General features: G+C 42.8%; 1 protein-coding gene across 1 annotated transcript; it reads right to left on the bottom strand.

Moving 5' to 3' along the window:
- Positions 1–278: 278 nt before the first annotated feature.
- UQCRC1 (ubiquinol-cytochrome c reductase core protein 1) lies at positions 279–11,111 on the bottom strand. Its single transcript, XM_075574535.1, has 13 exons — positions 10,995–11,111; positions 8,011–8,151; positions 6,358–6,444; positions 5,403–5,532; positions 4,909–5,107; positions 3,833–3,912; positions 3,276–3,391; positions 3,007–3,150; positions 2,488–2,648; positions 2,065–2,150; positions 1,847–1,935; positions 940–1,015; positions 279–636 (listed from the first exon to the last, which is right to left on the bottom strand). The coding sequence occupies exons 1-13, from the start codon at positions 11,055–11,057 to the stop codon at positions 572–574; spliced, it is 1,437 nt and encodes a 478-aa protein (XP_075430650.1). The 5' UTR covers positions 11,058–11,111; the 3' UTR covers positions 279–571.
- Positions 11,112–11,571: the final 460 nt, after the last annotated feature.

The following is an 11,571-nucleotide window of genomic DNA, read 5'->3' as shown; positions in this document are numbered from 1 at the left end:
CATTATGGCAGCTATTCAAAGCTCCTGCTACCTGCACGCCAAAAGGAATCCGTGACGTCATCAGGTGTAGCTTCCTATTGGCCCACATGACAAAGCTGAAAACTGCAGGAGATACCGGCACCGCCTCCGGAGCTGCAATAAATTGGGTTCAGCTCCAGAGACGCCCTGCTTCCTACCTGTATTTTTTTTTTTAAAATGGCCTGGATTGCGCCTTTAAAACTCATTAAAAATGGCATTAATGTCCTAGAATATTAACAACAAAAAAAAAACCATCACAATCCATTTAAATTACATTTATTCATCTTTCTTTGATATAGGTTATGCACAATTCAGAAAAACAAAACAGATGGACATATGGACTTATTTTAGGGCTGCTGCAAAATGGAGCCAAAAGTTCACTTAGCAACTAGGCAGAGATCTAAAAAAGCTGCCATTTCCTTTTGCAGAAACCATGCTTTTATTTTGTGCACAAAAACAGCGAGATATGCATGACCCTTCGTCCAATAGTCTTCTAACAAACTGACATTAGGTTTGCCAATAAGATTGCTGCTACCCTTCTGTAATGCAGAGGTTAGAAACGCAGCCAGTACATGGCACTGCGGATACGATTGTAGTCTGGAATCTGTTCAATGGGACCTAAATGAGAGAAAAGGATGAGAATTGGAGATCAGTGCAAAAAATAAAATATTATTGCTATTGTTTGAATGATCACACTTCTTTCACAGAGTTACATGTGTGGAAAACAAATACATATTACCTGCGCTCCTCCCTTTAGGAATATGCAGCTGGCAAAAAGATTGGCCCTACAGAGCTTCATGTGTATCATATCTCAGATATAAAAATGAACAAGAGGCTTGGGAATAAATATGCTTCATCTGCATATTAAGCAATATATTAAGCTATATATATATATATATATATAAAAAAAAAAAAACTTACCGACTCCAGCAAGAGCAGGGCATTTGTCATAAAGGTATTTTGAGCAGATTTTCTGCACCGTTTTAGCATCAACAGCCTGTCATGAGAAAGAAAATTAGGTCACTTCAGCAACACACACACACACACACACACACACACACACTATATCCCTGTGAAGCCACTTATGACGTCAGATAAGCTGGCACTGCTGAACAGCAAATCTGCTAGAGCATCATGATTGCTCTTTACATCTGCTGCTTAAGTAACACAGCACTATATTCTGGTTCCCTTATAAACTGAGTTCACAAAGCTTCTTTAAAAGGAAACAAAATAAAAAAAAATCGAAGGGCAGCATTCACAGTAATGACTGGTATACTCTGCGTTTATTTATTTTTAAATAGGATCTTAGTAGTGGTTGTCTGCACAAATGTTATTTTGTCCAGTTTCAAAATAAGTACATGCATACCCCGCATTAACGTACGCAATGGGACCGGAGCATGTATGTAAAGCGAAAATGTACTTAAAGTACTACCTTTTTCCCCACTTATCGATGCATGTACTGTACTGCAATCGTAATACGTGCATAACTGATGTAAATAACGCATGTGTAACAGGCTCTATAGTCTCCCCGCTTGCGCACAGCTTCGGTACAGGTAGGGAGCCGGTATTACTGTTCAGGACGTGCTGACGGGCGCATGCGCGAGCTGCCGTTTGCCTATTGGGCGATATGTCCTTACTCGCGAGTGTACTTAAAGTGAGTGTCCTTAAACCGGGGTATGCCTGTACGTTTCCCGTAGCAGATAGGAAGTAGCAGATGAATCTGCGATGTCGTCATGCCGATTTCTGGGTGTAAATGATGCTCTACTGGAGCCCGGGGCACGAAATCAGATGGGACCAGAAATTAAAAACAGAACTACACGGAACTTACATCAATTCTAGAATTCCATTCCTCCAAGGAAATGCGATGGTCGTAGTTCAGGATCTGACGCCCGATATCCTCACACACCAGGGTAGTTCCTTGAAAAGATTACAAGTATAATGAACAATAGGTTCAACTTTTGTTCCTGAATCCACTGCAAATGATGTCAACAACAGCTTCAAAAATTATTGGGTGGCCATGATTAGTACTTGGTTGTGGATACGCACCCTCCAGCTGAGCCACCATGGCTGATTTCAGAACATTTTTAGCTTGCGTCACCTCACCGTCGGTCACACTGGTACACAGACGCATCCTACAAATCAGGAGATCAAAAGAAATCATGTAACTTTGTACGGGCTGAAGGAAAAGATTTCACATTCCTCAGGCCTCTATAGAGTAGTGTTTGCAGATCATTTGTACCATTTATATATTCCCTACGAATCATTTTAATGTCAAAATTCAGTGTATTGTACATTAAAAAAAAATAAATAAAAATAAAACATGTTGAAGAGTTATCTGCTGTAAAGGGGACCATGCATTCATTTCTAATATAGTTTCCAGTGAAAATATACAATCTGCACCTGGGAAAAAACCTACAGAACAGATAGAAGAATAGAGTGGGGGAAAACAGGCCTTTCCAGAGTGCTCACCATTCTCCCTGGGCCACATGCAGCATGTCTTCAATATTATGTGCATCGGTCACAAAGTGGATTCCAAGGAGCCCCGTGTCAGAGTAACGAATGTTGAAAGTTTGGAAGCTCTGACAAAGCTTGTGCTCAGCGGCGGTTCTCGCCAGTGGACTGGAAAGGTTCTATAAACAAGCAGCGGTGAAAAACAGTTACACGAGTGAAAAGGATAAAATTAAAAAAGCGTGTCCAAAAAGATTGGGTAGTAATAAGATGTCAACGTGCCAAGCTATATAATGTTCATACAAGCTGATATCAGGACCGTTCAGGTCCCTTCATTCATTTGATTGAAACAGAACAAGATATTTCTTATTATTATTATTATTTCTAACAACTGCTGGTTGTGACAAATTGTGCATGGAAATTCCATTGGATGCGATTACTAGAGCACTATGGCAAAAGGTCAGGGCATTATTCTGCCCTCCTTAATTCAATGTGATACCAGTAGGCTCCCTTACTCCCCCCCCCACCGCTTTCCTTTACCTTGCCTCCTCCATAGGTGACATCGAAGTTGCCAATGATGGAGTTGGCTACAAGTAGGGCTACGTTATCGGAGCTATTCCAGCTGGGGCCTTCCACGGCAATGGCGATATGAGCCAGCGGCATGTCGTCATCCCGGACACGTATCTGGAACACACATGCAGGTAAGGGATTGGGAACGTTAGAAAAAGCAGGAGGATGATGATGATGATGAAGTAGTGACTTGTAGTCTCTAGAATCTATGGCGATTGCCTGGTTTACAGATCTCTTACCTCACTGCCAGTGAACCGGCAAGGAGCCAGCATGGGGATAGCATCATCCTCATAATCAAAGGAAACACCACTAAAATGCCGCTGAGCCAGGTCACACAACTCTTTATGACTAATTCCTGATGGGGTGAGAAATCCACTTCATTTCAATAAATCAGTTGCATATAACAGAATACAAAACTCGAAATATTCCCACACTGGGTAAAAGGACTGCATATAAACCATTTAACCATCTGAATGCTGCTAAACAACCACATTATCCCTACGCAGCTGCCAAATGTATTTCTGATGTTGGTCAGTTTTGGAAGTAAAACTGCAGGAGGCCACGAGAAATGTATACATGAGAAGAATCACAGTATAAATCACACACTATACGAGATCCAAGCTCACATTAAAAGTAACAAGGTTGATATTTCCTAGTGTTTTGGGTATGCTGGAAATACACTGCACTGCAAGACCCTTCTGTATCTACTCTTCTACTGAAAATGCGCTCATGTGGCAGGAGTGGAAGCCAAAACATTCATATATCTAACTACTACAATTCTATCAGAAGTTGTTACCTCCGGCTGCTGCAAGGACCATCCGAGGGGCCTTGTAGTGACTGTTGACATATTCAACAAGATCTGCTCTATTCAGCTTCCTACAAAACAAACAAAACATGAACACTTGTTCATTAACACTACAGAGTACTTGATAAGAATGTAGCATTGCTCACCATGTAAACTAAAAGCATACTTAAAATACAACATCTGTGTCATGATAAAGCAATGCAAGAATTCAGTATGTGAAGCAGTCCAGCAACCAAGAGATGAATCATCCTTTTAAAATAATAATTTTTCTGTTACTTGTGGGGGTAACATGCAACGTCACGGGTCCACGCTAATGATATAGAATGTGAGAAGATATCTGTACTGCAAATACCAGACAATTAGCACAGGGGTGGCCAACTCCAGACTTCAAGGGCCACCAGCAGGGCAGCTCTATCCCCTGCTTTAGCACAAGTGGCTCAATCAGATTGAGCCACTTGTGCTGAAGCTGGGATATCCTGAAAACCTGAGCTGTTTGAGGGGGGGGGGGTGGGGGGGAACAACTTGAGGACTGGAATTGAGCATCCCGTGCTAATGCCCTGGATTAGACACTGCAGTTCCCTATGCCGACACTAGGTGGGAAGACAGGCATGGGCAGAAAACAGGAATCCCTTTGTATTCCCGTGTTTAAGTGAGGAGGAAAGGTGGATATTACACGTCTATGTAGGATATGAAGGTCAGAATCCGATATTCCACTTGTATGGTGCCCTATGTCATTTCCCAAACGTAGTAGACATCAATAACATACTATATTACATAAATATATATATTTTCCCCACCGCACATAGTATGTAGTGCTGTACATAGAAATGTGCAGGTACAAAGTGCTTACAGTCTATTTTGTGGCGCCTGGGGCACAGGGAGGTAAAGTAACAATGCCCAAGCCCACAAGGAAGGCGGACATTAGGATTTGAACTGGGTTCACTATTTTTGCAAGCATTGTTTTTACCACCAAGTTGCGCCCTTGATATGGGCAATGCTGCTTTAAATGTGTTCTCTAATGCCATAGTAAGGAAATTATTAACAAAAAGGACTCTTTAGCCACTGACTTGGCATTCTCAGAAGGACCCACAATGGTGCGAGCGAGAGCGGTTCCTTGGTAGGCAGTTGCGTGGAGGTAATCAAAGGAGACTTCTTCCAGGTTCGAGTCAATCTCCTGCATCTCCCGAAGGATCACTTCCCGCTCCTTCTCGATCTGAGAATCTTCCAGGCTGCTGTTCTGAACCACGTCCGCCAATATCTCAACAGCTGGAAACGGAGCAGTGTCTTAGAAAGACTATTTGCAAGAACAGAAATGTTAACTCCTTTGATGTCTGCAGCCAACTTATCAGGAGTGCAGGTTACTGGTAACAATAGATGTTCTGGCGGAGACTTGCTATCAAAACACTTGGGCTTCAGCTCTACAGTTAACAGGTTACACCTGGAGTCTTGTGTAGTATTATTGCCCCTCATCTATCACTATTAGGATTTTTGTTGTAGCTGTAGTGGCGTTTTTGATTGTGGCTAAAAGTCTATACAAATGAAACTGATGTACTCTACTCACCCTTAGGCAAATCCTTGGACAGCGCTTTTATATAGATTGCAGTCTGCTCACGCGTGGTGTATGCATTTAAATGAGCACCCAAGCTTTCTACCTCCTGCTCCAAAACAGCCTGGGGACGTTTCTTTGTTCCCTGGGGGTAAATAAAATGCAGGCTATTATAGTAAACAATATAAAACTAATAAAAAGAATCCAACTTTGTACACTTTTTGCTTATAGAGGGGCCTATCAGGCCACATGCAACTACAGGATTTAAGGCTGAAACAAGAGGACACAATATCCTCTCTGTTGTCATCAGTTTTGTTTACATTTCCTGTCGTCCTCATTCCTTTGCAATTTATCTTCTCCTGGGTCATGACATTACTATGACATCACAGGCGGTACAGGAAATAAACAGCCTATTTGGCAATTTTCAAACGCCCAAGAACAATATACAGAGGAGGCCGGGAATATTTTGAGATGTATTCCAAAAGCTCAGAGGGTAAAAAAAAGCAAAATACTGTAGTTGCTGGAGATAAATCTACCAGGAAGAAGTGGTTTGAACAAAAGCTCATATAGCTGAAGAAGCATTGGACTCCTCATACCTCCAGCACAAAAGGGTTCAAACCCATTGAGTGCCACAGGACGTAGTCACCAAGACATGCAGAATGGCACTCCGTGGGCAACATGACGTAGTGACTACGTCACCCTTAAACGGTTTGCGGTTTCCAGGTTCGATCACGTACTGTGTTCCCATGGAGCGCATGATGCGATCTGCGCAGTGAGGGAACGGAGTAGGACTCCTCTTGTTTCCCAGAAAGTGGCCGCCATTAAAAGCGCTCACGTGGCCCTATTAAGCGGGAGGGCCGTGGCACTATGGCACCATGACGCACCTTCTGTCACTCAATGGGATACATAAGGAACAGTTTTCATATAAGCATGTTCTATTCAAGTAGCCGGCAGCTGATAAAGATCTCACCTTGAATGCCAGATGTTCCAGGAAATATGCAGAGCCATTGTTTTTTTCATTTTCATAGCGACTCCCTGCTCCAATCCACACCCCCACCTAGAAGGAGCACAGAGGGGACACCAACAGTCACTACGTAAGTCTTTAAAGCTTTAGATTCACGTAGCAGGTCAAAATCAGTGTAATTGGCTTCCTTAGATTCAAATGACCCTTAAAGGAGCTTTGCCTTTAAGAAGAAAAAAAACAACCGATTCCCCCTAGGTGGGAAGCAGGGGGTCTCTGGAGCGGAACCACGTTCATTTCAGCTCCGGAGGCCTACTATTTCCCGAGGCACTTACATCTGAAGGTGCTGCCGGTATCTCACTCCTATTTAAAGGTCGTTGGGACATGGGACGTTTAAAACAGACATTGCTACCTTCAGCCCCTCCAGATGTATGTATCTCAGGAAGCCCAGAGCTGAAATCAAGGTGGTTCAACTCCGGAGACCACTGCTTTCCACCTAATAATAATATAAAAAAGATGTAGAACCACTTTAAATGTAGGTTTTATTTTTTTGGCATCCTGTTAAATATGAATGTTTCCCTGTTCTTCTGGACACACACACACACACACACACACACACACACACACACACACACACACACACACACACACACACACACACAACTAAAAGACATTAGATAAAGACCGTAAGGCAGCTATTTTTTTGACTCTTCTAGTCAGCACATATTATATAAAGTTGGGTAGTGTTAAACAAAAAACAAAGGGGTGGGAGAAAAGGTTCCACACAGTGCACATAGATTACAAAACAACTTCTAGTGAGAATGAGTGAGGAGAACAGATAACAGACCAGAACTCTACTTGTATTTAATATAGGCAAACAAATAGCAAGAATAAAAAACAACATCAGCTCTTCAACTTAGTGCTATTACATTTATAGCACTTTGTGACCTAGTTGTATACACCAACAAGAAGATAACAGGCTGCAATTCTTTTGTATGGGTTTTGTAGCTAAACCGTCTCGATTTTGTACAACCTGTATACAGATTGTGCTGACAATAGTGTGACAAGTGTGTCTGCACAAGCAGCTTAGAGGTGTCAATGAAACATTACACAAACTGTTCAAGCTGATACGAAGTGTAAAAAAAAGCCTTAAAGAAATGCAGAAAAACCTTGCAACACAAGGGACTAAGTTACAAGACAAATTAACTATGTACAATAAATGTTTTAGGTTAATAAAACAGTGTTTCATTGTTGGAAAGTCGGGATCCGTTTTTTGCATTAGACATTTCAAATATATGATAAGCACAAACACAAAGATCAGATAGCATTTCAAATGTTATATGTGAAACCTTATTGACGTGTCCTTGGGCGCAATCAGAAATTCTGATCGGGGTGTGCAGTTTTTTTTTTTTACAACCCTCCCCTTGACGTCACGTTTCACCATCTGACGCTGGGACGTCAATGAGGAAGGCTGCTCTAATACAGAGGCCCTGCTCTCTCTCCCTGGCAATCAGTTTAATTGCAGAGGGAAAGAGCGCGGGGCCTCTGAAAGCGGGATACCAATTCTTGGGGGGTGCAAATGTACAAGTGCACCCTCCCTGGTTGTGCTACTGGATGAGTCAATACAAGTGAAAGTGATATTGGGCAGTGTTGATGACTTACAGTGCAGGTGGCTTGGCCAGATTCCTCTGAAGCAACACGCATTCCATTCTGTAGAGTGGTGAGCTGGGTCTCAGGAATGTTTTGCAGTGCTTGGGCATAGGATGCTGCACTCCGATTCCTCTTCAGACTTAGTAGCGCAGGCTAAGACAAATGCGTAAAAAAAAAAAAACATACATAAACTGTTGGACTATGCATTCTATATAAACTAAAAGAGTCAAAAGCAAAAAGGGTGCTCATCCATAAAGCATCAAAATGATGATCTAAACATTAATGCAGCAGTTCAGTCCTGACTGGTCTACTGTAACTTGGTCCTAGGATGTCTACTCCTCTTTTGTCTAATCCTCCTCCAGTTCATCCTAAAATGCTACTGCTAGACTCATCTACCTCACCACCCATTCTACATCTGCTGCTTCACTGTGCAAATCCCTACACAGGCTTCCCATACCCAGCAAAGTCACGTTTCTGGTTCTCAAAACACAAAGCTCTCCATGACAGCCCCTTTCCATATTTCCAATGTAATCCCCAAGTACACTCCCACATGCAGTCTCTGCTGGGCTCATGCCCTGCAGCTCTCCTCCTTTGTTACTTCCTCTCATTTCTGCCTCCTAGACTTCTCCAGGGGTACACCTCAACTGTGGAACTAGAGTACAAGAGATGCAGGAAGGCAGTGCACTGCTAGGGGGTAAGTGAAAAATCAATACTCAAGCGCAATCCATGAAAAAAGGAGGAGATTTAATTAACAAAAATGGAGATACACATAACGTGAGCACAAACTGACACGTTTCGTTCATTGCGGGGAACTTTGTCAAAGAGTAACTGTGGAACTCCTAACCCTGCACCATCAGACTTCACCCCCAATTCACTTTCAAAAGTTCCCTCAAAACCTACCTGTTCAAAAATGGGTTCCTCCACATCCCCCTGACAATTCCTAGGTTAATATCATGCCTTGTATACTCCATCTATCCTTGTCATCACTCTCCCATTTCTTTTAGATTGAAAGGTTCTTGGAACTGGGACCTTGTTACCTTGTGCCCCATATTTTAAAAGATAACTTCCAAATTAATTTTAAATCTCTTCAGTGCCGAAGGATCCTGCCACCTCTGTGACAATGGCCACTTTGGCACCAGCGATAATCTGCTCAATTCCCGCTTACGGTGATTTAAACGGAAGGTGAGGGTCGCTGACTGAATGCTCCTCGAAAGTTAGCATAACTCAATGATGTACATGCATCATAAGATCCTCCACTTTGCCACCCTTGATGGCGTATGCTGTACATCTACCAGAGACAGAAGAGTTAAGAAACTGATCATTCTCAAATATTTTGGTATAGTTACCTTAATAGCAGAAAGCTGTAGCATAAAAATTAGACATAGGCATATTTATTTATAAACTTATCCATGATCTTTTCCTGTGTTATGATTAAGCCCCTGTATCTGCTATCAGCACAGGACATGGCCCCTTTAAGAATTACATTCCACTGGACCATGTGACTGCCTAGCCAGTGGAATGACATTTGGAAAGGGAGCGAGAGAATTAAACACACTATTTATGAGCTCCAACGATTGTGCTAGCATACCAGGATCTACAGGCCAGTACCCCATGATTGGGAGGCCATACAGAGATAAGTTATTTGTTTGCGTAGCGTTCGTACTGTTGGTATAGTTTGTTTAAGTATATATGTGTATGGAGTGATTCTGAGATTAAGAGTCACCGTACTGATTCATATGAGATATGTAACACTACAAATTATAGCTATACGAGTATATAAAGCTTGTTATAATTCATTACCACGGTGTTGTGTCTAGTCACTACAGTCTCACAACATGTACCACACACTATAAGAATTAAACAGTAACCCATAGGACTCAGGCTCCCACTTCAGTGATAGGCCATATAATCTGAGGTAAAATAAAGAGGGGTTACATGAAATGTGAAAAATATAAAATTATTTTCAAATTAAAGGCTGTACTCCATGGTTTAGACCAGATCTGATACTGTAACACTTAACAAATCCACAACCTTTACAGCACTACAGTGAGAGTGTGGCCCCCAAAAGCAACAGCGCAGAAACAATATAAAACAATTTGCAAATCAATACTCTCTGACACCAACGCAACAGCTAAAGGTGTAAAATGAGAACAGGCGTGTGCATTTGAAGGGGGAGGGGGAAAGAATAGGTAGTACGACCCCATTTGCTAAACACTGGTTTACAGTGTACAAGCTTTCAAACCTCAGTGCTCTACTAAAGATACTGTATACCATGATTCTATTGGGTTCTGAGCAGCAGATCTCATTTTAGAACTATTTAGATAAATTAGCACGTCATTGCTATTCATCGCCAATTATATCACCTTATGCACTACAGTGGCACTTTTATTAGTTTGCATCACTTGTCTTTTGTCACAATATTTGAGAGTGCCCGGTGTTCTTTTCACACCACTGTTGGTGCAAGAATGATATCACAATATTGTACCTATTTTTCCTTCTACATATGGGGGTTGGAGCAGTTATCCCTGAATATATACATTCCCATCCACACCTTACTGAATATAATGATGTCTCCATTGGCCAACGTGTCATTGTGAACACCTACCGCTTACCTACTTCGTGGAATACAAGATCTAATGAAAAGCCAGTCCTGCTCTTGCAAACAAATGTTTTAAAATCCCTACAGCGCTGTTACCAGGGATAATAAAAGATGGCGCTCTCCACCTATCAGGAACACTATCACTACTTGTTATACCGCTTCCCGCACCGGGTACCCTTGTAGATGTGAAACACTGAGCCGCCAGGCCACCTCCCCAGACGCGACCCCAGCTGTGGGTGTCATGGGCTGAGTGACCTTCCTCCCTGCCGCAGGCCTCAGCCGGTCACCTCTGCTGCCTACCGCAACCCGAACCCCTTAAGCTTCTTCCCATCCCTCCCCCTGTCTGCCAGGGGCGGCCAGACCTCCCTGTGTCCGCCCGCCGGGACCAGGTACTCACCGAACGAGCTCTCAGCAGAGCTCTGCCAGCCGCGCTCCCGGCTACACACACGGACGCCGCCATCTTTCAGCTGACAGAGGAGAGGATGGCTGCGCGCATGCGCAGTGACAGGCGGAGGGCTGTGCGGGGCCGCTACAGAGGTGTAACACAGTCGAGCGGGATCGCCCTCTGCAGGATGGAGGCTGAACAGCAATAGGCGCGTCCTGTGCGCATGCGCGCCACAGCTAAAGGTGTGCATTGTTGTTGGCATGAGTGGTTATAATAATAAAAATTTACTAGATATGGTACCCACGCTTCCGCTATAGTGAATGTGCGTGGTGATGGTGCTCCTCTGGGTTAGGTTAAGACTATAAACTAAACAAGAAAAATTAAAACCCAGTGTGGGCACTCAGTCACCCTTCTGGATGATATATGAATTAATTTAATAAACTTTATTTACAAAACCATAAGATAAAATAATAGGTGTTAAAATCGAATAACGACGCGGAAATGATCCAAGTAACAGTACTCTGATAGGCACTGGGATCTATTGAATATATATTGGAGTTAGGTATTACCGTGCAGTCCATATTCCTAT

This window comes from Ascaphus truei, chromosome 17 (genome assembly GCF_040206685.1).
Source record: "Ascaphus truei isolate aAscTru1 chromosome 17, aAscTru1.hap1, whole genome shotgun sequence".
Lineage (NCBI taxonomy): Eukaryota > Metazoa > Chordata > Amphibia > Anura > Ascaphidae > Ascaphus > Ascaphus truei.
The sequence above is the reverse complement of the archived record's forward strand: the minus strand, read 5'-3'. Positions and strand labels throughout refer to the sequence as shown.